General features: G+C 43.7%; 1 protein-coding gene across 1 annotated transcript; it reads right to left on the bottom strand.

Annotated features, from left to right (window-relative positions):
- Positions 1 to 25,225, bottom strand: LOC148109438 (uncharacterized). Its single transcript, XM_087864898.1, has 5 exons — positions 25,199 to 25,225; positions 23,869 to 23,956; positions 22,774 to 22,873; positions 15,813 to 15,877; positions 1 to 79 (listed from the first exon to the last, which is right to left on the bottom strand). The coding sequence occupies exons 1-5, from the start codon at positions 25,223 to 25,225 to the stop codon at positions 39 to 41; spliced, it is 321 nt and encodes a 106-aa protein (XP_087721024.1). The 3' UTR covers positions 1 to 38.
- Positions 25,226 to 26,321: the final 1,096 nt, after the last annotated feature.

The raw sequence follows: 26,321 nt of genomic DNA, 5'->3' as shown, positions 1-26,321 counted from the left end.
CCACAGTCATGGACATAAGTCCTATTGCTGAAACAGCATCATTTTGGCTCTGTTCCTTTCTTCCTTAGTTTCCTTATTCCTAAAATAAAAGGAAGAGATGAGAGTAGATTCTATTCTTGGGGCACATGAAGGTAATAATGGGAGTCCATATGCTATTTGCCATATTTGAAAAAGAAACCAGGATTAAACATCATATATTTACTTTGCAATAAAAGTGCATAAACTAACAAAAAGAAACCCCATGCTTCTTTGTTTTTTGGTAATAAGTGTGTCCAGTCCATTTATTAATACTGGCTCACTCATGTTGAATTAAAGTTGTGATTGGCATTATATTGTTAATAAACGAAAAAGAAGCAAAATGTTTGAAAACATCGGGTCTATTTGTTCATTCATTTGGTCGTTCTAGCTAAGAGTAGGTTCAGAGATCACTCCCAGAAGCATTTAGAAAACAGAAATAAAAAATATTCCAAAGGTTTCAAAACACAAAGCAATGGGAGAAATATTTTAAATAGGGCACTTTCGATAGGCCCACAAGTATAAAATCCTGTCACAGGATAAGACCTCTGTTTTATGGTGGGGCTCTTCAGGAAATAGATTCTGAGATGGGGATTTTCACTCAGGAAGTTTATTGGGGAGTGCTTATAGGAACTCCTGTGAGACAGTGAAGGAAGTGCTTTTGGGCAAAGCAGAAGTCCCCAGCCACCCCCACAGAGAGCTAGGGAAGCAGAGTGGCCCTTCAGAATAATGGCGATTTCCAGAGAGGGACTCAGCCGAGCCATCAGCCTCTGGGACTCCAGAGGGTATCTGGAAGTGCAACAGGCTGGCTCTGGTGGTGTGCAATCCCTGGTGCACCCCCTGTGACACATGTGCATCCTTGTTTCCCCCAAATATAGAATCTAGAATGCCGTTTCCTTTAGATGTCTTGGTTGCTGAAGGACATAAACTGGACACACTGAGCAACGCTAAAATGCCAGTTCTTTGCTTGTTTTCATAGGAGGTGGGTCTCAGAGTTGAAAGCTCATGAATACCCTTTTTGGTAATAAGATTTTGGCCATGAAGGGAGGGCTAGGCCAGGGAAGAGAAACTAAGAGACACACGTAGCTACCATATGCTGGGTTCTATGAATTAGACACTTCAGGAATGCACAGACTTGCAAATTAGTAATTACAGCAAAGTAATATGGGTGCTCGGAATAAAGTGTGATTAGAATACAATGGAGACCATTAAAAAGACTGTGGTTAGCTTACCGTGAGGAGTATTCAGGCAAAGCTTTTCTATGTAATATGAAATTTGAAATGACTTTTGAAAGATGACTGAATATTGACCAGGGAGTGGCACAGTGAATGATGTTCCAGGCCGAAGAAGCAGGGTATGCAAAGGCCTGGAAGTCTGGACGTGCCTGGGGAGTTCCAATCCTTATGACGCTGTGCAAGCTTAGGTTTGGGGGAATGTCAGGCTGAGTGGCAAAGCTTGAAAAGGAGGCAGATCGCAGAGGCTTTGATATCTCGCCAAGCGATTTGACTGCGACTTGAAGGTGAAGGGGAACATCTGAAAGGGGTGTGTGTGTGTGTGTGTGTGTGTATGTGTGTTTCCTCCTTAAGGAGAAGAGTGACATGATCAGATGTACATTTTTGAGAACCCGCTTGGGCAGTACACATGGGTACTAGGCTAAGGCACATTGTAAACTCTTTGAGGGACAGACCTTTTTGATCTTCATTTTATGTAAATGTTGTGGGTATTCAGGAAATAAAAGCTGAGAATGGTGGTGCTTAAAATATGCTGACTTCACTTCATATTTGCTTTTTTCTGTTAAATAGAAGAAAATGTGAGGACCTATATTTATCATCCCTATTATAGTCTTCAGCAAAATTAAAAAAACTCAATTAACCTTTGCCAGACCACTTTAGAAATTCATGCTAGTGCTTTCTGTTTATCCGGAAACAATCTAATAAAATTTAGACAGATAACTTCCTTCGAACATGTTTGGCAAAGAAAGGCATATTCTTAGATATAATGAAAATGTAGAGCAGAGATGTAGTCGTAGACCCATTGATCCATTGATACACCCATCCATGTATTTATCCATTTATATCTTTCCTGGCCCGTTCCAGGCATTGTGTGAGACACCGGGGATGTGAAGATGAGTAAACTCAGCGTCTGTTCAAAGAACTTAGTATCTAGGGGCGCCTGGGTGGCGCAGTCGTTAAGCGTCTGCCTTCGGCTCAGGGCGTGATCCCAGCGTTCTGGGATCGAGCCCCGCATCAGGCTTCTCCGCTTGGAGCCTGCTTCTTCCTCTCCCACTCCCCCTGCTTGTGTTCCCTCTCTTGCTGGCTGTCTCTCTCTGTCAAATAAATAAATAAAATCTTTAAAAAAAAAAAAGAACTTAGTATGTAAGTTCAGAGACACATTATAAGCAGATGATGGCAATACTATGTGGTAATGTAAATGCTATTTTAAAAAATTGTGTGTCAACTATACTTCAAAATATAAACTTCCAAATAAATTAGACACATTATTTATCTTGAAAAGACTAAGCATTTGAAATTGTAATAGCAGGGTTTAAATTCCAGATGAAGAATTTACTACGAGGAGACCTTGATCATGTTATTTAACCACACTGACATATTAGTTTTGTTCTTTGTTTTTTGTGTTTTTTGTTTTTTTAATACAGACAAAGGGAATAATGATTGTACCTTATCCCAAAGGATCAATTAAAAAGCCATTCAAAGTAAGAGTTCACTAAAGGTGCTGCATGCAAGACCATTCATATATATCTTTTGTGAGAGCCAGTCCGCCATCGGTCCTGAGTATCCTTGCATGTTCTTGCTGATATGCCAAGATTTCAAGGCCCTGGCCTGACCGTTCTTTATTTTGGCCATCTCTCATGGTTGTGTTTGCAGCAAGCTATTTTGAGGGATGAGATAACATCTCCACCCAGGCAAAGAGTGGCTTGCTGTTCACTATTCAAGCAGAGACTACCCCAATTTCAGCGTCTGCAAATGCTGCGCCCGGTGTGTGCAGGCACCTGTGATGGGTGCTGTGTTTCCTCCCCATGTACTTGTAGGTCTATATACATATATTTAATGTAGGTGTATGTATATGTGAGAATACACATGTCTGTGCAAATATATACATACAGTATATAGATACACAGATATTTATAATAAAAATCTATTCACAGGTGAATAGAAAAGGGAAACGTATATATATGCTCATATGTAGTATGTTCATTCATACACACATACGCATATATATAATAAGATGCCTACTTCAAAAGGTTGGGAGTCAGGGCCAAATCCAATGAAAAGATAGCTCCCCAATAGACTAATAATTTAAAAGAAAATCCCTTAGAACATGCTAAACCTTATTTGGTATGGAATCCTAACCACTAGGAAATACTTTATGCAAAATTCCCATTGAATAAGCTCTTCTTTCCTGTTTCTTTAGGCTGCCAAAACCAAATACAGTCCGTAGTGCAAAGGTTAATCACATCCCTTTAAGGGGAGAACCCTCTAAAATCTGATTGCCAAGTGTTAGGGGAAAGTTGTAAATATGTAGTAAGTTCTGAATTAAATGTAAGGCTATTTTAATTATAAAAGCATTAATAACAGCAGGAAATTTAATGAAATAGTGGACCATGAAATCAGTGTTATCATTTTAATACATAACAGAATATGACAAACTCTATAAGATTCCTGTTCTCTTTCATGTCTATTACAATTTTCTTCTATTAGTTTCTACAAATAGAAAATTACATATAAAATTGAGTTTAACCAAATCTTTGTTAAAATCAGACAATCTGATTTGGTATTATATAACCACACTGAAATTTCATTTAATTTAGAAAGGGCTTCTCCTGGTGCCTTGAATACTAACTACTTTTCTAACAACACGTATGTAGCTCTGGGTTTGACAGGGGAATAATCCTTGTGCTGAACAATAGATCCAGATTTTAACAGAAAGAATGAAATCGGATAGAAATGGAGAGCTTGACCCAGCCTCCTATAGGAGAGATTTCAAAAGCATTTCTTGAAATGGTCTGAAAATATTTACTCTTGCTTATCATCTCACAAAAGAATTCTTTCTGAGAAAAAGCTGAAGATTCAGATGTCAGTGCTGACTGTCTCCAACTGAGGCATGTCTGGGTCTCCCCTGTGGTCTCTATGAAGAATAAAAAGCTCGGGAAAACAGGTCTTACGCGCTTCGGCTATACCAGCGGGATCGTCATTATAGCGGTCTATTGTAAGTTGTAACTATTTGAGGTTTGCCTACTCTTTCACGCAGATGAAGAGTGCTTCAAAACGGAGTGTTTTGACAGAAGCTTAGCTTGTTTATTTTTGAGGAAAGAACCAAATCTAGAAGGTAGGAGAGAGGTGACCTTCAGGGGAAGAGTATCGATCTAACGGGAAGATGAGGCAGACTCTGAGGGCTAGTAGTGTTCTTGACCTGGGTGCTGGTTATAGAGTGTGAGGCTTGTGAAAATCATTTAACGATCATGTGTGCACTTTTCTGTATGCATATCATACTTTACAAAGTGTTGGGGTTTTTGTTTGTTTTTCAGAGAGAGAGGGGGCGTGAGAGGAGGCAGAAAGAGAACCTTCAGCAGGCTCCATGCCTAGCACGGAGCTCCTCATGAGGCTCAATCTCATGACCCTGAGCTCATGACCTGAGCTGAGATCAAGAGTGGGATGCTTAACCAACTGAGCCACTCAGGTGCCCCTACAAAGTGTTTTTTAAACTAGAAAGTAATTGCCTTAATAGTCTCTGTTAAGAATATAGTTGCCCGAAATGTAAAAATCTCAATCCGTAAAAATTTCTAAGTTAGTATTTAGTGGAAATTTCTAGGTTTGACTTTATCTTGCACATCATAGGTAAGATTAGAAGACAATAACAGGATCCCTATCTCCTTTGAATCTGGCTAGTCTCCTGTGATTTGTCCAATTCTATCTCCTAAGATCCATCCAATGAAAGTATCTTAACCATGCAACCCTACAGAATCCCAAAATGGATGCTCTCAAATGAAAGCCTAGGCTGTTAATTTGATTTTGATTGATCTTCAAGTTTTCAACTCTTTGGCAGCATCTAATCTCCATTGAATCCCAGCACCTAACACACATCGAATCACTCACTCATTTAGACAAATTATCCTTCTGAGCACCTAGAAATATATAATTCATTCCATCCCTTACGGGTTTTTTTCACCATCAGCCAACTTTCTTCTTTCCTTTGGTTAACTCTATCCTCAGTGCTATGGCAGATACCTCTAGCCCCTGACTCTAAATTTCTTAAAGGTGATTACTACAAAGTCAGGCTGGGAAGCAATGCAGAGCAATAAAAGTAGCACAAAACCAGGAATCAGAACAAGAATCCATTGGTTTCAACCCAAGTTTTACTTTTCCATAGTTGTATGACTTTGTGCAACAATTTGTAAAATAGGGATCAACGCTCTGCCCTCACGGGTTTGTTACGAGGACTGAGGAAGATGATGTACGTGACCATGGCCTGTATGCCATAGCAGTGGTGTGAGAGTTATCGCAGTCATGTAACTTAGGGACCGTAGGCCGTAGGCTTGTGCGGGGGAGGGGCGGGCAGGAAGTTTCTATTACTAGGCAAATATTTCCAGCTCTCCTCTTGTAGAGAGGTATTCAAGGCATAGGAGGGCAGACCCGTCTCTGGTTCTACTTCTGGCCACTTCATTAGGCATCTTTCAGAGGCAGCCTGACTTAGCTGGCCTTGTGGGGCAGATGGCAAATTACGGTGCCAAACCAGAGACACATGACCGTCCCCTTCTCTCCTTCCAGATGACCAGAAGAATTTTGTGTTCGTCCTCAATTTGCTGTGTTGGGAGCTTCCCAGATAACCGACTCAACCTGCATTGTGACAGTGGCGTCTAGGTCACTGGAGGCATCTTAGAGCAAGTCTATACAGAATAGCTAAATGAGCTTACAATTTTAAGCTCCCGTGATAATGGACAATGGGTCAATGGGGCTCTATTAAGAAGGTGGGTTGGGGAGACTTCTTAGGGTTCTTTACCAGATTGAGGTAATTCATGAAGAGGTGGATTATTTCCTAGATCAAGGAGCCATTTCCTTGGGGGAAAACTATCGTATAACCTTTAACTGTCTCCCGTGGCGTCCTGGGGACCCCATCCCCATGTAATTCAAGCAATGTTTTAAAAAATATTCCAGTTCTACTCTGCTGGAATTCTGAAACTTGCCTCAAAGGGTTTGTAAGGTTACATAGCCCAGAGGGAGTTGGAAACGAAATTGAATTCTTTAGCTTTACAATTTCTTTCCCCAGCTGGAGCTTACATATTACATTATTTACTGCACTTCGGAATAGTAGCCTCTTTCTTGTTCTTAAGTCCCAGATAAGCCATAACTAATACTTAAAGAATTACAAATGCAGAGAATAGACAGCTTAAAATAAACATAAAGATGTGTGCAATTCTCATGGAAAATAACAACTCTCTATTCCAAGGAATACAGGCCATAAATATGCCCATAGACCAGAGTTCTAAATCTTTTTCAGGGGAAGCCGGGTGGCTATGTGAGTTAATTATATTGTTGTCCTAGGGGCTGGATGGAAGGTCATGCAACGCCTTCGAATGCTTTCTGCAGGCCAATGTATTAGAAGAATGGCGCTCTCATCAAAGTGGCAATCAAGCTGTCCCTTTTGCGGTCTCACTTCATTACATGCTTTCAGAAGCTACCTCTCTTTAGCCATAACCTGTGACAACTCAAAGAGACAGGAGAGGGGGGACAGAAGGGATGCTGCAGAAGGGGGCCTCGCGGTCAACCCCGACAACAGGGGATAGGGCAGTTTTGAAAGAAGGAAGCCTGGGGCCGGAGGCGGGGGGTGAAACTGAGGAGCCAGACAGCGTTGTCAGCAAAGGAATTGGTGTCACGTGCAGATTTCGCCCAGGCCTGGGTAGAGAAGGCAAAATTCTCTGGGCTGTGATTTTCAGCAGCTAATCACCATCCTCGTTGGCCGAATACGGGTGTCTAACGTTGCGTGTTGCATCCCTTGAGTTAAACGGTGGCTTAGCTGAGCTGTCTCTTTAAAAGTACAAATCTTCTCAAGAGAGGCAAGTCCCGAAGACACTTAACACCCTAGCATGAATGAATCATAAATCAGGAGAGGTAGGGCTGTGTTTGGGGGGTAAGAGGAAAGGGGGAAAGGAGAGTGAGGGATAACAAAACTCACACCTAAGTTTATGTGGGGCCTTGCCTAGGGAGGGGAGGCTGGCTGGACACCTGGCAGAGGAGGGGCTGCTTGTGGCCTCTTTGCTTGCACAGTCCCAGGGGAGTGTCGTGAGCGGGGGGGTCATTATTAGGGGAGGGTGGCCACGTGTGGGTCCCTGCTTGAAGAGGAGCGCCTTGCCACCCTGCTCCCATTCTCCAGCTCTCTGTGTGTCACTCCTTCGCTCCTCACCCTCCTTAGGGATGCCTCCCAGCCCCTCCTGTACTTGGTTGTCAGCCCCTTCTGAAGGTCACTCCGTGTCCATTTCTGTTTGCGACAGCCCTGCTGCGCACTTTGCTCTCAGGCTCCCCGGAAGGGAGCTGGTAGCAGGTGGGTGCAGCCACTGAAAGCCTTGAACAAAACCCCGGGAGGGGACGTGAAATGAAGTGGGTGATGCTGCCTAGAGGAGATCAAGCTGAAGGACACTTGGATGAACATTCTGGAACACAGAAGGGCCCTTCGCATGGGGTGGGCACCACCGGCCTCCACCGTCTCTGAGGGTCACCCAGAAGGAAGGGGAATGGACAGCAGGTGAGGGGTCCCGGCTGGAGTGAAGGAAGGACTGTCATCCCCATTTACAAAATAGAGTAGGAGGGGCTGCACTGCAGGGGAAAAGCAAGCGAAAAGAAATGATTTATAAAATACCACAATTTTCCAGTGTTTAAGGTTCACTGAACCCCTTTTCTTGGAGTTAAATTGTACACACAAAGTCTAAGGAAGGCCGCACCTCTCTGGTGGAACTGGAGGTAGGCGGCCAGGAAGCCAGTTCAGTCATTTCTGTCTCTTGCTGACAGTCTCCTGAGGGGTCCCAGGCTTTTTGAAACAAAAATGAAAAATCCCCGGTGGAGCGATGTCCGTTTGCACACCGCTTCCCACACCCTCGCCCGTCTGATCTGAACAGCAGCCTCGGCCCATCCTCTTGCTGCAGGTGAGGTCAGGCCCAGACAGCTGGGAAGTGGCCCTTCCACCGCACAAGGACTGCACCAGGCTTCCGGCTGCCACCACAGGGCCGCTCCCCCGCGTCCCGCCTGCCTCTGCCTGCCTCGTTCGAGGTGTTTCCAGGCCCGTAGGAACCCCTGGGTCTCCTCCTCTGGAACCGCAGTGGGAAAGCCAAGCGGGCGGACCGGGCTTCAGAGTCGTTCATTTCCTAAAACCCAACGCTGGACTCTTGAGCTGTTGGGGACCGTGCAAGGACAGAGAGCAAGCGAGGACGCTGGGATGACGCAATCCTGACGTGCCTCTTCCTACCGCACAGATGACCCAGGAGTGCACTGTACCAGGTCTGGGACGCGAGAGTCAGCCAGGAGTCTGAGAGGAGGGCTCGGTGAGACAATAAGGCGAAGGTGAGGTGGCGGAAGAGCCAGCTTTTACATTAATTGGAAAAAGGGAGGCAGATGTGGCCTGAAAATGCTGGCTTGGAATTGTTGAAACTAAAGCATAAATAAGGCCACACCTGTCTTGTCTTCATTCCAGGCCGCATTCGAGAAGGGAGGTGCAGGTCCCAGCTTCGTCACCCACTCTGGGCACACTGTTGATATCAGCCTCGTGTGGAACAGGGACATTTAACTGGAGTTTGGTTTTAGACGCTCTACACCCCTTGCTCCCGTCTTATGTTAGAATTCCTTCCTGCCTGCCTTCCTGCCTTCTTCCTTCCTTCCTCCCTGCCTTCCTTTCTTCCTTCCTGCCTTCCCTCCTTCCTGCCTTCCCATTTCCTTGCCTTCCCTTCTTTCTTCCTTCCTAATTACGCAGAATTTGCTCTTAGGCATTTTAATTGACTTCAGCACTCACTGCTCTCCATGCTGCCCTTCCTTTTCCTGACTCTTCTCTGACTTGCTTCCCCCCTCCCTCTCGTCCACCTACATCCACCTCTCCCTGAAGGGTTTCTCTTCTCTCTGCTCCCCCCATTTCTCTCTCCGGAGCAACAGAGAGAAAAGAAGGGCAGTAAGAGAATTCCACAGCTTGGGTACCTTATTCTGTGTATTCTCTACTACCTGCGATTGGCAGAAGTTGCTGTTCTATACATTAAAACCAGTTTTGTATTTTCTGCATAGGTTGATACATTTTAAAATATTCAAAAAGAAAAAAATAACGTTTTCACTGCATGACAAAATATGATGTGTGGAAAAGCAAGTCTGGCAGAAAGTGGCATTAGCAGGAACAGGGACAGCCTGCAGGCAAGGGCAGGGGCCATCCCCCAGCTCCCAGCTTCTTCGCAGCTGCCAGAAACACCCACTGGCAGGGCCTTCCATCCTCAGTGGGCAGCACAGAACAAGGCAAGGAACACAGGGCCATTGTCCTAGGATCCCACAACAACAATTCTACGTGCTTGGTCTGGCCTGGTGCACTCTGGACTCCTGCCTCTCCCTCTCTCTCCCTCGTTCTCACTCTCTGAAGTAAATAAATAAAATCTTAAAAAAAAAAGATATGCTTGCAATAGAGAAATATTGGCATGGTAATAAGCATTAGCGAAGTGAAGGAAATAATCTGAATATGCAGAAAACCCTGGTGATCACCAACTTGACCTCCCTCCGGAGTCGGGTACTCCTCCTGTTTGTTAGCGTGTTAATGGTAGCGCCGTCTTGCCATTCCTTCCCATACTTTTATTTCTTCTTCAAGAAATAAAATTTCTATCATTTACATGATAATCATACTTCAGGCTTTTTATATGCTGCCTGCAAAGTGTCCCTGGACTTTGTCCCCAGCTCAGGCTCCTGCTGTACCTTCGAGATGCCCTTCTGTGATTCTTTCCACTTTCCTGTTTACCTCCCTCATTCCAGATCATCTGCTAAAGTCTGAAATATGAATTTCATCACTCACTGGCCTAAATATTGCTGCTGGCTCCCTGCTGTTTGGCTCCACGTCCACGCCCCTAATGACCTGGACCCAGCACACTTTCCAGTCTCACGCGCCATCGTATGTCCTCTCCTCCCTCACATGCCAGCTCTTGTTCTGACCACAAGCCAGCCCCGCTAGCCCCTTGTCCAGTCCTTGAACATACTCCATCGTTGCCTTTATGCTCCAGGTAAAACCGCTTCCTTCTCTTGGATTGTATTTTCTCACCTTCGTTTGTCTGAACCGAATGGAACTTCCAAGGTGGAGCTCAAATGCTGCTTGTACTCAGGGTCCTCTTCTGCTGGGCAGGCACCACACAGCCGCCCTCTCTGGTCCCACAGCACTTGGTTCACACACCTCGTGACACACCCACCATGTTTCCTCGTATTGTTATTATTTACAGCTCTGTTTTTTCCACCAAACTGTGAGTATTCCAAGATTAGGGGTTGTTGTTGTTGTGAAATATCCCTAGCACACACCCTGGTATCCAAAAGACAACAAATGAGAGGCAGGTAGGACATTGGCAATCAGGGCCTTATAGGGTGATGTTTGCTGACCCTAATATTACCAGCTGCCCCTGCAGCCAGCACACAGAGTGGTGGTGCCCCTTGTGATGGCCAGGCCCAAGGAGAGGTCCATTCCATTAACATCAGTGAGGGTAACAGAGTGCTAAAATGGGACCCTTCCTGTCTTGAAGTATTGTCTGAAGCCTCAAAGCTGAGAACAATGGAGTCCAAGTATCTATATATTCTAAAGCAGATGTTAGACCATCTATGAAGAATTTGCAAAAGGAATCATAAAAACTAGTTCTATCAGACTACAAAAGAAAAGATTTATTTACTGAATCATTCAAAAGAATTCATTAACTAAAGTGGCTTCCCAGCTAGTTTCCCCCATTTCATCTTTTCTCTCTAGTGTTTTCCACACAGCCACCAGAGTGATCCCAGTCAATCGTGCCTCTCATCTTCTCAGAAACCACCATGGTTCCCACTCAGAGTGAAAGCCCAAATCCTTACAATGGCTTCTGAGGCTTGACAAAAGCAACTCTCATTTACTTCTTGAACCTCAACTCCTGCTGTGCCTTCCCTTGTTCTCTCTGCTCCAACCACACAGGCCTCTTTGCTATTTTTTAAACATATAAGCACCCTTCTGCCTCAGGGTGAAGGGCGCTGCCTTTTCCTGGCTAACCACCTCACCTTCAAGACTTTGCTTAAGCGTCCTGTTCTTACTGAGGCCATCACCCTATTAAAATTGCAAGCCATAAATGCAAGTACTCCTAATTCCTCATATCCTGCTCTACTTTTTCTTTTCCACAGGAGTAACACACTATAAGATCGAATTATTCATTACTTTTTGGTTTATTGTCTGTCTTTGAGGGTGGGGATGTTTATCTTTTCTGTTCACAAAGCATCCATTCTATCGATGAAGCATAGAATGCACTTGTTTTCTGTACTAGTCATCAGCTAAGTCAGGATTTCCAGAAAAGAAAGGATGGCTCATCAAACTCACTTCCCATAACAACCATATTTTCCCTTGGATTCAACTCCTACTCACATGTCTTTTGAATTCTTCAAAGTGGCCCTTTCATTAAAATAATCTTTCTCTATTGTTTACTAAAATTTTAAAGAAGCTATTCAGAGTAGCTTTATCAAAAAAGAAGTCTCCTTTGAGATGTAGGTAATACAAAAGATTTTCTGTCTTGTTTTCCTCTTGCTCTATCTTGTTTGTCTTTTCAATGTCTCACTTCACTCCTTTCCCAGGTGGAGGAGACAATTCATCTGTGTGTTCTGATGAACTGAACTGAAAGAAGAGGGATCAAGTGAGCCAACTTAGTCAAAAACCCAATGGGACTAGGAAGGAGAAATGTGAAGACGTGTGAAATTAGATTGAAGAGACTTAAAGCCAATCTCTAATTCCAGGCTCTTCCAAACAGAGGTTGTGGCAACTGCTGTCACTGATTTCAGTATGTGCTCAAACCTGGAAATCGCAGGTAAAAGCACAAGTATCGAGCTCTTAAACTACTCCACGGATCGCAGAGATAGTGGTGGAAAAACCAGAGGACCGGAAGCCAGAAGCCTGGACCACATTCTGATTCATCCTCTAGCTCTTGTGTAGGGACTGGCCTGTCAATCAGTCTCTAAAGTGGGGATAATAATAGACAGGTCATCCTATTTCACAGAGTTGTAGGAAGATAAATGAGAAAATATTTGGGAAGGCACTTTGCTAAGTGCTCCATAAATATTGGAATCGTTTATTCCAGGATTAAGGGGATTTGTTTATTAGCTTACAAAACAAAGGCACCAAGATTCATTTGAATCTCCATGAAAAAATTCAACACTGTTCCATTTCCTCACACCGGGGAAGCAAATCCTTTTATGCTTATGTGTCCACGTTCATCAACTGGGGAATCCAGCCCTCAGCTGTCCTCCTTCCCACCAAGATTAAGAAACACAACAGTGGCAGCTGGAAAAACACAGAAGTATGAATAGGAAATAAGAATTTCAGCCTCTTAACATCTTCATCTCCCAATATTTTCCAGATCAGCAGGGTTTTTTCTCATCACTGGTGTTGCCTGTGTCTTATCAGCAGGAGCTCTAAAGGCCCCTGTACTCTCTAGAAATTCTGTCCTTATTGCCAACAGTCCATCATTAGAGATTCTATTTATTTGCATTAAGACATTAATTTCTGCTCAATTCTTTTTGAATTGTCACGCAGAAGAAAGGGGCAAGTGAGGTCCAGAATATCAGGTAGTCCAGGAGAAGAACAGACACTGGCTGTACAAAGGAAAGAATCCCTTAAAAAGGGCATGAGAAGATACCAGCGCCCAGCTTTATCCCCTGTGGTATCACCTTGAGCGGCCTTCAGGACAACGCCTTCTGCCCCACCCTGACTTAAGTATGGTGAAAGATGTTAACAGCAGGATCTGTAGCAAAAAGGTAAGTTCTTAGATTTCTCTCTCTTACTTGCGAATACTAAACATAATTTTGAGATGCAGGTCAGTTTTGTCTTTAGAGTGTCTTCGTTCTAGGAAATTGCCCCCAACCAATGGCCTATGTTCGTTTCCGCCAACGTTTTAGCACCATTTTTCTTCCTAAGTGTGCCATCAAGGAGCCACTGAAGATTTTGGATCGCCCATTATTTGGCTCAGTTATGAAGCATGAGGTTAGTTATGAAGGCCTAGATTTCTGCCAGGTACAAGCAGAAGAGCTCCTTTGGGATTCAACACAATTCCTGGATAAGCCTGATAGTCTTGAGCTTGCGTTGCTTATTGTAAGGGAAGCCTGGGGCATCTTGGTTATTGATTTTGGGATTCCAGTGCAAGCCTCTTTGTTCATGGGTTTGTATTTTGGGCCATGGATTTATATGTTGACTTGGTTTATATGGGGCTTGTCACTCTAAGGTGCTGCTTTCTTTTTAGTCGCATCTTTTTGGAATGAGGTTATGGAGAGTAAGGAGGAATGAGAAAGTATAAAGATGATTCAGTGATGGTTGAGGCCAGAAAACAAGACAAAAATTTTAATATGAGACTAAGCAGTTTTGCAAAGACCAAACTTTTGTGCTTCTTTTGAGGGCAAGTCAATCAAATAGACACAAAGGTGATTGGCAGCCTTCTGCTCTCTAAGGCTATAAAAAAGGGAGAGAATCAGCCATGTGTATTACCAAGATCCACCATGATCCCAAGACAAAGCCTTAAGTGCTACTTCTACATGGCAGATATTGGAGGGTGATGCACAGCAGTCCAAAAGGGCTAAACCAGAGGCGATGATAAATACTCATAATTAAAGGTACACGGTGACGGGCACCTGGATGGCTCAGTTGGCATTGCATTGCCTTCGACTCAGGTTATGATCTCAGGGTCCTGGGATTGAGCCCTACCTGGGGCTCCCTGCTCAGTGGGGAGTCTGCTTCTCCCTCTGACCCTTCCCACACTCGTGTGCTCACTCTCTCTCAAATAAACAAAATCTTTAAAAAAAAATTAAAGGTGCATGGTAAGAGGTGAGAACCTGTTTAGTAATCCAAAGAAAACAGGACTGAAGGCAAAACAAAATTGTGAGTTTGGAAAATAATCAACATTTTAAAAATGAATATAATCTTGCTTTCTTGCCTGTTTGGCCAACTTCAAATATACCAAGGGCTTCTCCTTTCACCATGTCAATATGCCCTTGATTACCTGTTTGAGTTTATTTGGAAGTAAGTGTACAATATAGAAATTAAGGGCAAATGCCCCAGTCATACTGCCTGTATTCAGCTCTGTCACTGACCAGCTGTGTGACCCTGGATAAGTTAAATGGCTTCTCCACACTCCAATTTCCTCATTTATAAGAAAAAGGTGCCACATAATAAGCACTCAATAAAGTTTACATATTTATGACTATAGGAAACACTATTGGTACCCAGCCGCATTCCCTTGACCAGTACATTCATTCTCCAGCTGTTTTGAGTGTGATGCTAAAAGATCACAGCTAATCCCCTCCCTGAAGACTTGCTCTCATCAGGGGAGGAAGCTCGCTGGGGAGATTGCAACCCATCCAGCCTTCTGCTGTTGGCCACCAATGACTGACTGTCATGGATTACAAAAGGCCACGGAGTTCTTGTCCCCACCCCCCCTCCCCCACTCCCCAGCTTGGAGCAGGTCAGAGCTTGACTTCTCTTGAGATCACATTCTTGCTCAGCTCTTCCCCTTCTTATCCTGATTCTCTCCCTCCTCTACAGAATTTTTTTTTTCTTAAAAAGCACTTCCTCAATAAACCCCATGTACTTGCATGTCTGTTTCAGCCTATTAACCTCACTTAAGACAAGAATCAAATTCTTTGATTTTAAGCCACATACATTTTCATATTCTAATAATTCTGAAATCAGGACATATCTCCACAATCACTGTTGGCTTAGCTAAAGTTGTCACTTTCTGCACACTGAAATCAAAATTTGCAGAAAATCCTGAGATAACAATGGAGCATTCTTTTGCTGCATTGCCAACATTCTTGACAACACAGAGGACCATACTTCGTGGAAAAGCAGTCATCAGCGACTGAGCTGAAAAGTTGAAGAGTCAGACATAGAGTGAGTGAAAGTTTTAAGAATATTTTAATCTCTTTATTTTGCTTTTGTTTTCCTTTTGCAACTATGAATTGTGAAACGGTGACATGTAATCAGTTTTATCAAAATAATTCTAAAAGAGCTCTTTTAATAATAAAGAAATCTAAATGATTATGATAAAGGTGGCCCTGCGGTGCAGTAGGAAAGGGCAATGCTCTGAATCAGCTGGCTGTGCATGTGGGGTCATTGGGATGTCCACGTTATCCTACCTATCACCGTACCCCAAGTCAACTGCAGAGGGATTGTGCATTTATCCATCTGATAAATCTAAAAGACAAGACAATAAAACTACTGAAAGATAACATAGGAGACTGTCTTCATGAGCTTGAGTTGGAGAAATACTTATGAAGCAGAACCTCAGAAGCTCTAATTAAAAAAAAAACATAAATACACTGGGCTACATTAAAATTAGGAACTTTTCTTGATCAAAACACACAATTAAAAGAGTGACAAAACAAGTCACAAGGTGAGAGAAAATATTTGCAGTATGTATATTTGACGAAGGGCTCTATTCCATATAGTAAAAGAGCTACGAATCAATAATAAGACAAACATTCCAATAGAAAAATGGGCAAAAGCATGAATAGACACATCAGAAATGAGGATATCAAATGACCAATAAACCTATGAAAGGGGCTTACCTTCAGTCATCAGGACAATGCAGATTAAAGCCGCAGTCAGTAACACCACCTGCCCACCAGAATGGCTGAAACAAAAAGACAATCTCAAGTTGAGAGGTTGTTGAGCAGCTGGAATTCTTACACACCTGCTGGTGGGGGTATAAATTGGGCAACTACTGTGGAGACAGTTTTGGCAAAATCTGCTAAGAGTCTCTTCTGCCCCAGCAGTTCTCCCTCTAGGTATGAACCCAACAGAAAGACATATGAATGTTCATCAAAATAAAAGGATAAGAATGTTTCTAGCAGCACTATTTGTAACACCCCCACATGGCCCATTTGTAATGCAATGGACAATTATATTGTGGTTTATTCATACATGGAATGCTATACAGAATGACAACGAATATATTAAAACTCGATGCAAAAACATGGGGGAATGTTATCAACATAATCTTGAATAAAGCCAGACTCCAAAGAGCATATAATGTATAATTCCATTTAGGTAGAACTCAGAAGTAGACAAATGTCCTTATTTAATTGGCAGCATTTTTCCCTCTTTCTTAGCAGTATTGAAATAATGATGTATCATTTAATTGATGGCATCTTGGTTGAGGTAAAACATAATATTACTATTATTTTTTGGTAAATTTTTGTTATCTATTACTATTACTAGTCAAGTAGGAGATCTCCCTGACTCTGATCTGTGTCTTGCTCTCACTTTTCCAGCTCCCCTCAAGTGTCGGTGGGGCACCCCAAATCTCTTCCCAACTTTCTGTTGAAGAGTAGCGCTCCTGTTTCTTAGCTTGATGTGTAAAAACTACTCTTCCCAGACTCACCTGCATCTAGGTGGGGCCAAGGTGATTGTGTTTGGGTCTTTATCAGAGGAAAGTATATGGGATCCCGTTCAGGGAAGTGTTAACTGAACAGGCCCAAATTGCTCAAATCTTGCACACGCCCCAGAACAGTCTGTTCCATGACTGGCCCTGTGCTGCTTCCCGAATTGAGCTCTTGGAATGTTTTAACTGATAAGAGTCTTTGCATGCTCAGGGCTTTGAATCACACTGTACCAGTTTGTGTAGATATTTTGCAGAAACAGTTACTTTCTTGGGGTCTGGAGCTCCAGCAGTCCGGTTAGTCACACAGGCACTGTAAGTTTGAGCGACTGACACCGGGCTCCTAGACTCAGTCAAGTTTTCCTGACTGATCACATTTCGCCGGGGTTGTCACAATTTGTTTCTGGAGAAAGTGGTGTCCTGGGTGACACCACTGGGGGAGACTCTCGGATGTTTGCACTTGGTCTCCTCTGGGCTTCACCCTTTGTCGAATTTTGCTCTGTACCCTTCACCATAATAAACCATGGCTGTGAGTATGATGACCTGTGAGTCCTAGTGAATCATCAAAACCATGGGTGATCTTGGGACCCCTGGCACAGATAGTGTAATATATGATATCATTAATAAGAGAATACTCACTCTTCTTCCTCAACTTTCGTGGGAAGAGTATACTTTCCTCTCCAATTGATATTGAACTTGGCCATATGACTTGCTTTGGTCAATCACATGCGCGTCAAAGTGATTGTGTGCCATTCAATGTTTAGACCTTAGAAGACACTGCGTGTTTCTATTTGACCATTTGGGAGCATTTGACCAGCATGTTTCAGAAAGCTGGTGACTGTATCTTTCTTGGCCATGGAACGAACAGACACGAAGCAGACCAGAGTCCAAACAGCAGCATGGTGCCCAATCTGGTCAGACCTGCAATCTGAAGTTAAGTTGCAGGGAAATGATATAGACAGCCCTGGAAACCTCCCTAAAGAACAGCCTGTGTGTGTCCTCTCTTCCTTGGCTGTTTTGTCTGGAAAACCAGATTTTGATCCTAAAGCTCTAATCACTTCTGTGGGGCGAGAGGGTGCCGGCCAGACCCTCAGGATGGCAGAGCAATGAGCTGGAAGGTACCTGGATCCTTAATGACCCTGTGGAGCCAACATACTTCTGAGTTGTTCAGAGCACTGATAGGTTAGATTATCTGTCAGGTACAGCTACATTTAATCCTAACTAATATAATCAGCAAACTCTTATCCATCATAGACTCTCAGGGAGACCAGGCAAATGCAGAACACTTGGGTGAACTGCTTTTACTGTCTCCTGTTACGTTCTGGGCTGTTATCAGAATACTAGTCTGCTACCAATTTTCATATTTACCCTCATCCTATGCCTAAAAGAACTCAACGCGGGAGGAAGAACAAATGGGCAAAGATTGACCTTTGGAATATTCCACCAGACAATTTCTTTTTAAAAAATGTGTTTCTTTTTTTGCCTCCAAGCTCTTTCAAATGAAAATTGACTGAAAGCCAATAAGTAAAGTAAACATGGGCCAAAATGCTCTGAAAGAGGGACGGTGACAAAGTATCGCATTGTAAATCTTCCCTTGCCTAGTCCCAGGGGGGCTCTGCTGATCGCTCCGGCCTCGGAAAGCACAGAGCTGTGCCCAGAAGGGGTGCTGCATCCCCGTTTTTTGGATTCCAGCCCCTCTCCCCACCCAGCCCAGGGCTTTGCTGAGAACTCCTTATTGAGTGTCACATTATTATTCTCTTCAATGCCTTCTCTCTTCCATCTGGGGTGGAAGGGAGACAGTGAGGCAGACAATTACATTGCTGATGTGGGATTTTTAGAGGAAAATTGAGGGAAATTATAGGGACTACCCAGCTGTGGTGAAAACTCCTCACTCTCTTCCCACAGGACCCATTATTTTACAAACTGCGACGATTTAAAATGATTTACAGTCACTTGCCAACTTTACCACGCTGTTAGAGCCACTTGAATCTTACCTAGCTCTTAAAAAGAGTACAGATGGTGAAAGCATGTTCACTCTCAAAACAGTGTGGACTTGATGACTCCTATTTAGAAAGTTGAAATCTGCTACACTATCAAGGTCAATCTGATCTCCCCAATATCGCCTGTTCTGTTTGATCTAATTTCCCATCTCCTGGATCCTGTCTCCTGCATCAGCTTCTTTGTACCTTGGAATTTTCTTTCACTATAGTGTCTCTGGACTTCTGCCTGCTCAGTCCTCCTTTTCCAAATAGAGAGGAAACCCCTGGAAATGTTATCCTTACCCTTTATTTAAAGATACTCACTATGTAATTATATTCACTATCTTCCTTTTATGTTTCGTCAAGAAAGACAACTAAGAGGACTGATAATCCTGTAAGATTCCAGTTGAGTCTAGTCTCCTGGTTGCTTTATTAGCTTAGAATTTTGAAGCGCGATGGCACAGACGAAATAAACAGTGAGGTGTCTATACCGTAGCAGCTGTGAGCGGACGGGTAGCTCGTTACTGAAAGCATCTCCAAAGCTTGATGTAAACATCGGGGACCCGACTTTAGGAGGGAACTACTAGCTGGTTCACTTTGTATTTGCACATTAGAGGCTGCTGCTTTATACAATTAACACTTAGGAAATGGAGAAGAAAGTGTTTTTCTGGAGAAAATGCTCAGGGGACCTCCCGGTAGTTTAGAGTACAGCACAGGAAATGTCTTTAGTGGAAAGAAAAAAAAAAAAAAGACAAATGGATAAGGGATAAAATGAGTCACTTCCAAGATGTACATTTAAGAACTGGAGAGCAATGGGATATTTTAAGCAGAGGAAAAATAGATAATTTTGCCATTTAGCTTTTTTTTTTTTTTTTGGAAGAACTTCTAAGGTTCTAGCTGGATACTTGAAAAAAATGCAGTATATTAGGTTTTAATTTTGTTTTACGTTATGGAAATAACTCACGCTTGCTGTAAAAAATGTCAACCAGTAGAGAACGACATTGCCTTGTTCAGGGTCGGCTAGGCTGTGTTGCATGTGGTAGGCAGTCTTAGAGATGGCTCCAGTCAGCTGCCTCCTGGTTCGCACAGTCTTGAAATTCTCATTCCTTTGCGTGTGGGCTAGATTTAGTGATTCACTTCTAACAACAGAGTAAGGCAGAGTGACGGGATGGCACGTGTTATAGGAAGACCGAGCCTTCCACCTCTCTGTCTCTGCCTCTCACCCTTAACTCTTTCCCTCTGGGAAAGCAAGCTGCCCCTCCTTGAGTGAGCCTACGGAGTGTTCCCTGCTATGTCTGGCCAGCAGCCACATGAGTGAGCATGTGAGCAGATTCTCCAGCCCTGGTAGAACCTTGAGGTGTTCACAGCCTTGGCCAACACCTTGATCAAAGCCTCATGAAGTGTCCTCAGTCAGAACAGCTCCTGAGATCCTCACCAGTAAACTAATAAATGTTTGTTGCTTTTAGTTGCTAAGCTTGTGAGGTAATTTGTTATGTCCAACAGATAACTAATACACTATATTAATTAAATACCAAATCTCAGTGGCTTTACCCAATAAGTACCCCACCTACAATGCACACAGAGATGCTCACACTATATTTTTAGCTCGAGTTAGGGAGCTCCTGGGAACCTGTCCTACTTGGGTAACAAAGCAATCCAGGCTGCTTCCATTTGGTGGTAGGGAGATTGCTTGGAGGACTCAACTCTAAGGATCCCAGACAGAAAGTGATGTACGTCACCTCTGCTCACATTTCAAGGGCAGAAACCAGTCACATGACTTCACCCAACCGCATGGGAAAATGGAGGATCATATGGATAGTCAATGAGTATTAGGTGTTTCTGCCACGCATGTAACGTAAAAAGTGAAAATCCCCTTTTTTCCTCCCATCACACGTTCCACATTTAACTACTTGAATCGTGGCCTTTCTGATAGACACACTCATTGCACAAGCACATGGGCTTATGTGTAAAACAGGATCAAATTTCTACATTGAGATTTATCTCATTCTTGGTAACATCTGCTTCGTATTCTATGGTAGGGATGTATCATCATTCATTTAATTGTTTCTCTATTAGTGAGGATTAACTTAATAATTTCTATGGCTAATGAAATGTCTTAATAGATTTTTCAGCTATTACTTCTCTAACTTGACCATATGACATCATGTACATGTATCAACACTAGTCTACAGAGAGAACAAATCCTTTTTTTTTTTTTTTAAGATTTTACTCACTTATTTGACAGAGAGAGAGACAGCCAGCGAGAGAGGGAACACAAGCAGGGGGAGTGGGAGAGGAAGAAGCAGGCTCCCAGTGGAGGAGCCTGATGTGGGGCTCAATCCCAGAACTCCGGGATCACGCCCTGAGCCAAAGGCAGACGCCCAATGACTGAGCCACCCAGGTGCCCCCAGAGAGAACAAATCTTGTCCCTATCAGCCCCTGCCTCACCCCACTCTTGCTTGCTTCTTAAATAAAGGGCATCATCATATTTGCCCCCAGTTTTAGAGGCAGTAAGAGACGGTAGGGAGTTGTTAAAATATTCGACTTCACTAACCATCGTTCAGATATGGATATAAAGGAAAGGACAGAAGAGGACCAGCATCTGCACACACAGGGTGCCTAGGCACGGTGCTATTCATTTATATATCAATTTCACTACATCCTCATAGTACGCGATGAAACAGGTAATTATTTAGCTCCTGTGGTGAAATCCTATTCATGGACTTTAAGTACCTCCCTGCTTCAACGCCCACCATGTATACTCACCATGTAATTTCTTTTTCTTTTCTTTTTTTCTAGAAAGCAGATAGAGTTAACAGGCTGTGATGATTGCTGCTTTTCTTAGTGAAGATACTATCAAGATCTCTGTGCCCTTTCCCAGAAGATAGACCAAAAGAGGAAAGAATATGCAATGTTTGCAAATTTTCTGGGATGGCGTATGCTATAAGTACCCTAGTTTCTTTCCACAGCTCTATTAAGGAGCAGACTAAAAAATAAATACATCCCAAATGATGAGACAGAGGTATGACTGGCTGTCTCTGTTGGTTCCCCATTTCCACTCAGGAATCTATTCAAGAGGCAGAACATTCTATGCCTTCGAATCAGTTGCCAACTCATGTCTAAGGTTTCTGAGAGTTGCAGGCAAACTCCTCTGGGTCCTTCTTTTCGACCAAGTGAACAGTTCCAGTTCAGAGGCTTGAGACTGCGAGACAGCAAAGCATTCCAACTTTGGCAGAGAGATGGGAATAGGGAGGGTAGTATCTAAATGTTTATAGCATTTTCGTGGATGGGAAATAAAGAAAGAGACAATTTTCTTGACTGATTTCTGGCTCCTAGAGTCCTACAACTACCTTCTCCCTGCACCAAAAGAAATACAGTAAGGCTCAGTCTGGACAAAGCACCATCTCCAATCCAGGCAGGTACTAAGATATTATTACCATTTCGATATTGCAGATGAGCAGAGGCTCTGAGAGATTAAGGATCTTGACCCCAAGATCTGAGGAACCACACAGACCTCAGGACATCCAGTCTACCTGTTTGGATTGAAATAAGTGATCTGTTGGCACTACTCCACATTTAAAATATACGACCTACAGAGCTGAGGCCAAATGACTTGCATCTAGAAGAGCCCTCCTTCCATCCCAACACCTCCAACGCTTTCTCTGGACAACCTAAGAATCCATTCTTCCCCTACAGCCCTTCAGCTGACAAAGAGTTTGGGGAGGGCCGGGGAGAGCCCTCTGCTCAAGAATTTGTTTGCACCAGGTCTTCCTGCAAATGGAGGTGGGAGATGATAAAGCTTCCATCAGACGGGGTTCTAATGGGATTTGTTTTCTAGGATCTGCCGGCTCCTGGCCTTTGTATGGAACCAGGAAAGGGGAAGTGAAGCTGCCCTGTAAACTGACGGGAAACGCTGAATCCACGTTGAGATCGGAAGGCTGTACGGATTAGGTTACATTCGTGAAGAGTTTGCCTTTTCATTTATTAAATTAGATCATCCCTCCAAGAATCATCTATTATTGGAAGATGTGTGTGTGTTCTGACAGTCCATTCACTCACTTATTCATTCATTTATTAACTTAATAAATATTTACTGAGTGTCCGCTGTGCCTCAAACACAGTAGTAGCTGGGAATAAAGCAGTGCACGAGACAAAGACCAAAATTCTTACCTTCGTAAAGTTGGGTTTTTTTGTTTTCCATTCTTGTGGGGGAAGAGAAGCAAAGCTGTAATTAAGTAACGCCAGCAGTGTGTCAGATTACAAAGGATTACTATGGAAAAAAACAAAGCAGAGAAGGGCAAACGTGAGTGTGGGGTAGGGGTGAATGCGATTTTAAATAGAATAAGGAGGAGGTAACATTTGTGAGAGTGGAGTTTTCCAGTAAGGAGCAGCAGAGTCAAAGTCCGCTAGGAAAGGCAGGAGTCGGGAGTAGGAATGAGAGGGAAGGTCTAGCAGATTAGGAAGGGTCAGGACAGGTGGTGCCTTCCGAGGATGCTAGAAGGACTGTGGCTTTGATTCTGAGTGGGCTGGAAGCATTGCAGGATCCCAGCAGAGAATGGATAAGATCTGACTTATTTTGTGATGGGATCACTCTGGCTGATCTGGTGAAGATCAGCTGTGGGGAGGCCATTTGGAAACGTTTGCAATAATCTAGGGGAAAACTGAGGATAGCTTCGTTCAGATTAATATGGTGGAGGGAGCAAGAAATAGATTGATTCTGGATATATTTACTGATCTGTGGAATGTGGGATGTGAGAGAGGGGGAGTCACAGAGGACACCTACGTTTTTGGTCTGAACAATTAGGAGGATGGAGTTCACTACTGGGGCGATCAGGAGTTCAGTTTTCAACATGCTAAGTTTGAGATGCCAACTAGATGCTTAAACGGCAATCTATCAGTGTATCCCTAGCTTCTACCCACTAGGTGCCAGCAGCATCCCCCATCCCAGTGGTGGCAACCCAAAACATCTCCAGACATGGCCAGATATCCCCTGGTTGAGAACCACTGGTGGAGGGTCTCCACTCTGGACTGGGCCAAGAGCAGCCCCTCTGTCAGCAGTTGCCCGGTGGGGCCGAGTGCTGGGGTAGCCAGTCAGAGGCTCTGCACTGCCCACACCCTGCTTGCAGGACGCTGGGGTCCCACGGCGGGCCCGCTGTGGCATCTCCTGCTCGGTGGGGAATCGCCGCACTACGTCTCCCACAAGGTTCTCTCCTTGGCTCATCCCTGCCTCGAAGGGGGTTGGCTTATAGGCTTGTATACGCTCACCTTTTGGCTGGCATTTTCTATGTTCCCTCCAGCGTCCAGGAAAGAAAGCAAAGGACAGGCCTCTGGCGGCTCTCCTCTGATTTCGTGTCTATTAGCTAAATGAACGGCAGGTGTAGGCAGCTGTTACCCCTCCGGGGAAAATGTTAGACACCTGGATTTGATTGGCTTGCTCTGATCACAACGAACAAGAAGCTGATGGATATTTCTCGGTAGAAAGACATCCTACCACCAGTCAAGCAAAAAGTATTTAATGAATCCCTAACCTAAATGCACTTAGCACAACTGTGACATTCCCCACAACCCCAGATGAGGCATTTCCGTACACCAATGTAGAGGCACTAATTTGGAATTTAATATGAAGTATCTTACAGCTTTTTTTATGTCTCTGATCTTCCCACCCCCCGGATGGGCTGGGATTGCTTCAGAAAGCCTGGTGTGTCGCCTGGATTTGTGTGTTTCAGTACATTCTATTGGAATGTTTTCTTTCAGACATTTATGTCTGCCAAGTTGGTGACATTTCTCTCATGATGCGTGTCTCTACAAGTTACCAAATGCTATCATTTAGGCTGGAGCTAAATTTCTGCATTGACTAATTCGGCTTTCTACACCGGATCCCACTGGGGTTGTGCTCAGAAAGCGGACTCAGGAGTGGCTGCTGGGAGGGCAGGGAGATGTGTGAAACGAAAGGCACGCAGACTTTGACCAGTTGTTGTCCGATTTAAATTCATCAGGACAAGCTAATCCTAATTCACGGCATGTTATGATTTTGTGAGAGAATTGCTGCTCAGTCTTCCACTTGTGATTTATTAGTAAGTGCTCTCCTGGAGGGTGAAAGGGCCAGGGTATCATTTGGTAGGCGACTTGAAGCGCTTCTGAATCTTCTCCCGTATTCCATTTTCTGGCTTTCTTTCTAAATTATTTCCCTATAGGAAGGGTTTCCTTTTAGTCACCATTTGAATCATGCAGGACGCTCCTTCATTTATTACATGCTTCTGTCTTATTACGAGTCAGGAGGCTCTGATAAAGTTTTAAGTATAGCAGCTCTGGAGAATATTCTCATAAGGGGTCCCATTTGGTTAATAGGAGTTTTTCAGGAACGGCCACTGTCCCAGCTCTGTCTATATACTTTCTCTCGTACCTGCCTGCCCCGATAAAGCCTGATAAAACTACCCACTTTCCCAGCCTCCCTTGAAGCTAGACCTTGTTCAGGCCGATGAAATGGCAAAGGAAGTGTACTGGCATGGAAGGGTTTCTGGGAAGGATTTTTCCACAATGACAATAAGAGAGTGATGTATCAGGACAGTGCTTTCTAACGGCCCTGACTACCCACCTGCTTCCTGCCTTTAACTAAAGCCATGTGGGATCACTGCGAGGTAGCAGCCATCTTGTGACCATGAGGGCAAGGTCCGTCCTCCAGAGAATAGCCGAGATGCCAGATTCAGCACTTTGACATAATCGGAAACCCAGCTAAAAGGAGCTTAAGCCATAAGGATGTTTATTATTTCCTTAGAGATGGGTGTTTCTGGTGGTGTTTTAATAATCTACAGCTAAAAGCCATTTAGCTGTAACTAAAATTCAATCACCAAAGTTCACACTCTCATTAACAGAGCTAACATAGGAGCCTAGGAGTGCTCTCCTCTATGCCTCTCACTCTGTATATGTAGTCTATAAAGTTAAAGAAATGCAAAATACTCCCACAACAGAACAGTGAGATGTGTGTGTAAGTGTCTAGGAAGAGACAGAATTTCAAATTATGTTTAATCTATAAGAATCTTTAAGATTGACCAAAGCAGGCAAATAAGACAGCAAAAGTAAGGCTGCCAGTAAGTTCTAAAGACGAAAATATCTACATAACATTTAAGTCTGGGTTAAGGCAAGCTGCGCAGAGGCTCTGAAATCCCATACTCTGTGATTTAAGTGACCCATTTACAATTTAATTTGTCCCCAGCCCTTTCACTCAGGAGTCTCTTTTGGATTCTTTTTTTTTTTCTTAAGATTTTATTTTTGTTTATTTGACAGAGAGAGAACAGAAGCAGGGGGAGCAGCAAGCAGAGCAGGCAGAGGGGGAAGCAGGCTCACCGAGTAGGGAGCCCGATGTGGGGCTCAATCCCAGGACCCTGGGATCATGACCCGAGCCAAGGACAGACTAATGCTTACTGACTGAGCCACCCAGGCGCCCCTCCTTTGGATTCTTTGCTGCGTGGAAGTCTAGCTGTGAGTGAGTGCATTCTCTTATTATCTACAAAAGAACCCGGGTAAACTGAAAGCAGGTCCCCAGTGCTCTGAGCGGGATTGAACCGCTTCCCTTTGGCTTTCTCTGTCAAGTCTAGCAGTCCTGAAAAAAGACGCTTCTCTCCCACATTCTGAGCATTCCTGAAAGGACTTGGCCTTTTGTTCACAACTGCTCCTACACTAAGGGCAAACGTTCAGTTAGTAGAAGGTCTAGGTGTGCA

This window comes from Ursus americanus, chromosome 9, assembly GCF_024610735.1.
Source record: "Ursus americanus isolate L20-20 chromosome 9, mUrsAme1.1.p, whole genome shotgun sequence".
Classification (NCBI taxonomy): domain Eukaryota; kingdom Metazoa; phylum Chordata; class Mammalia; order Carnivora; family Ursidae; genus Ursus; species Ursus americanus.
Note: the sequence above shows the minus strand (reverse complement) of the source record. Positions and strands in the feature narration are given on the sequence as shown.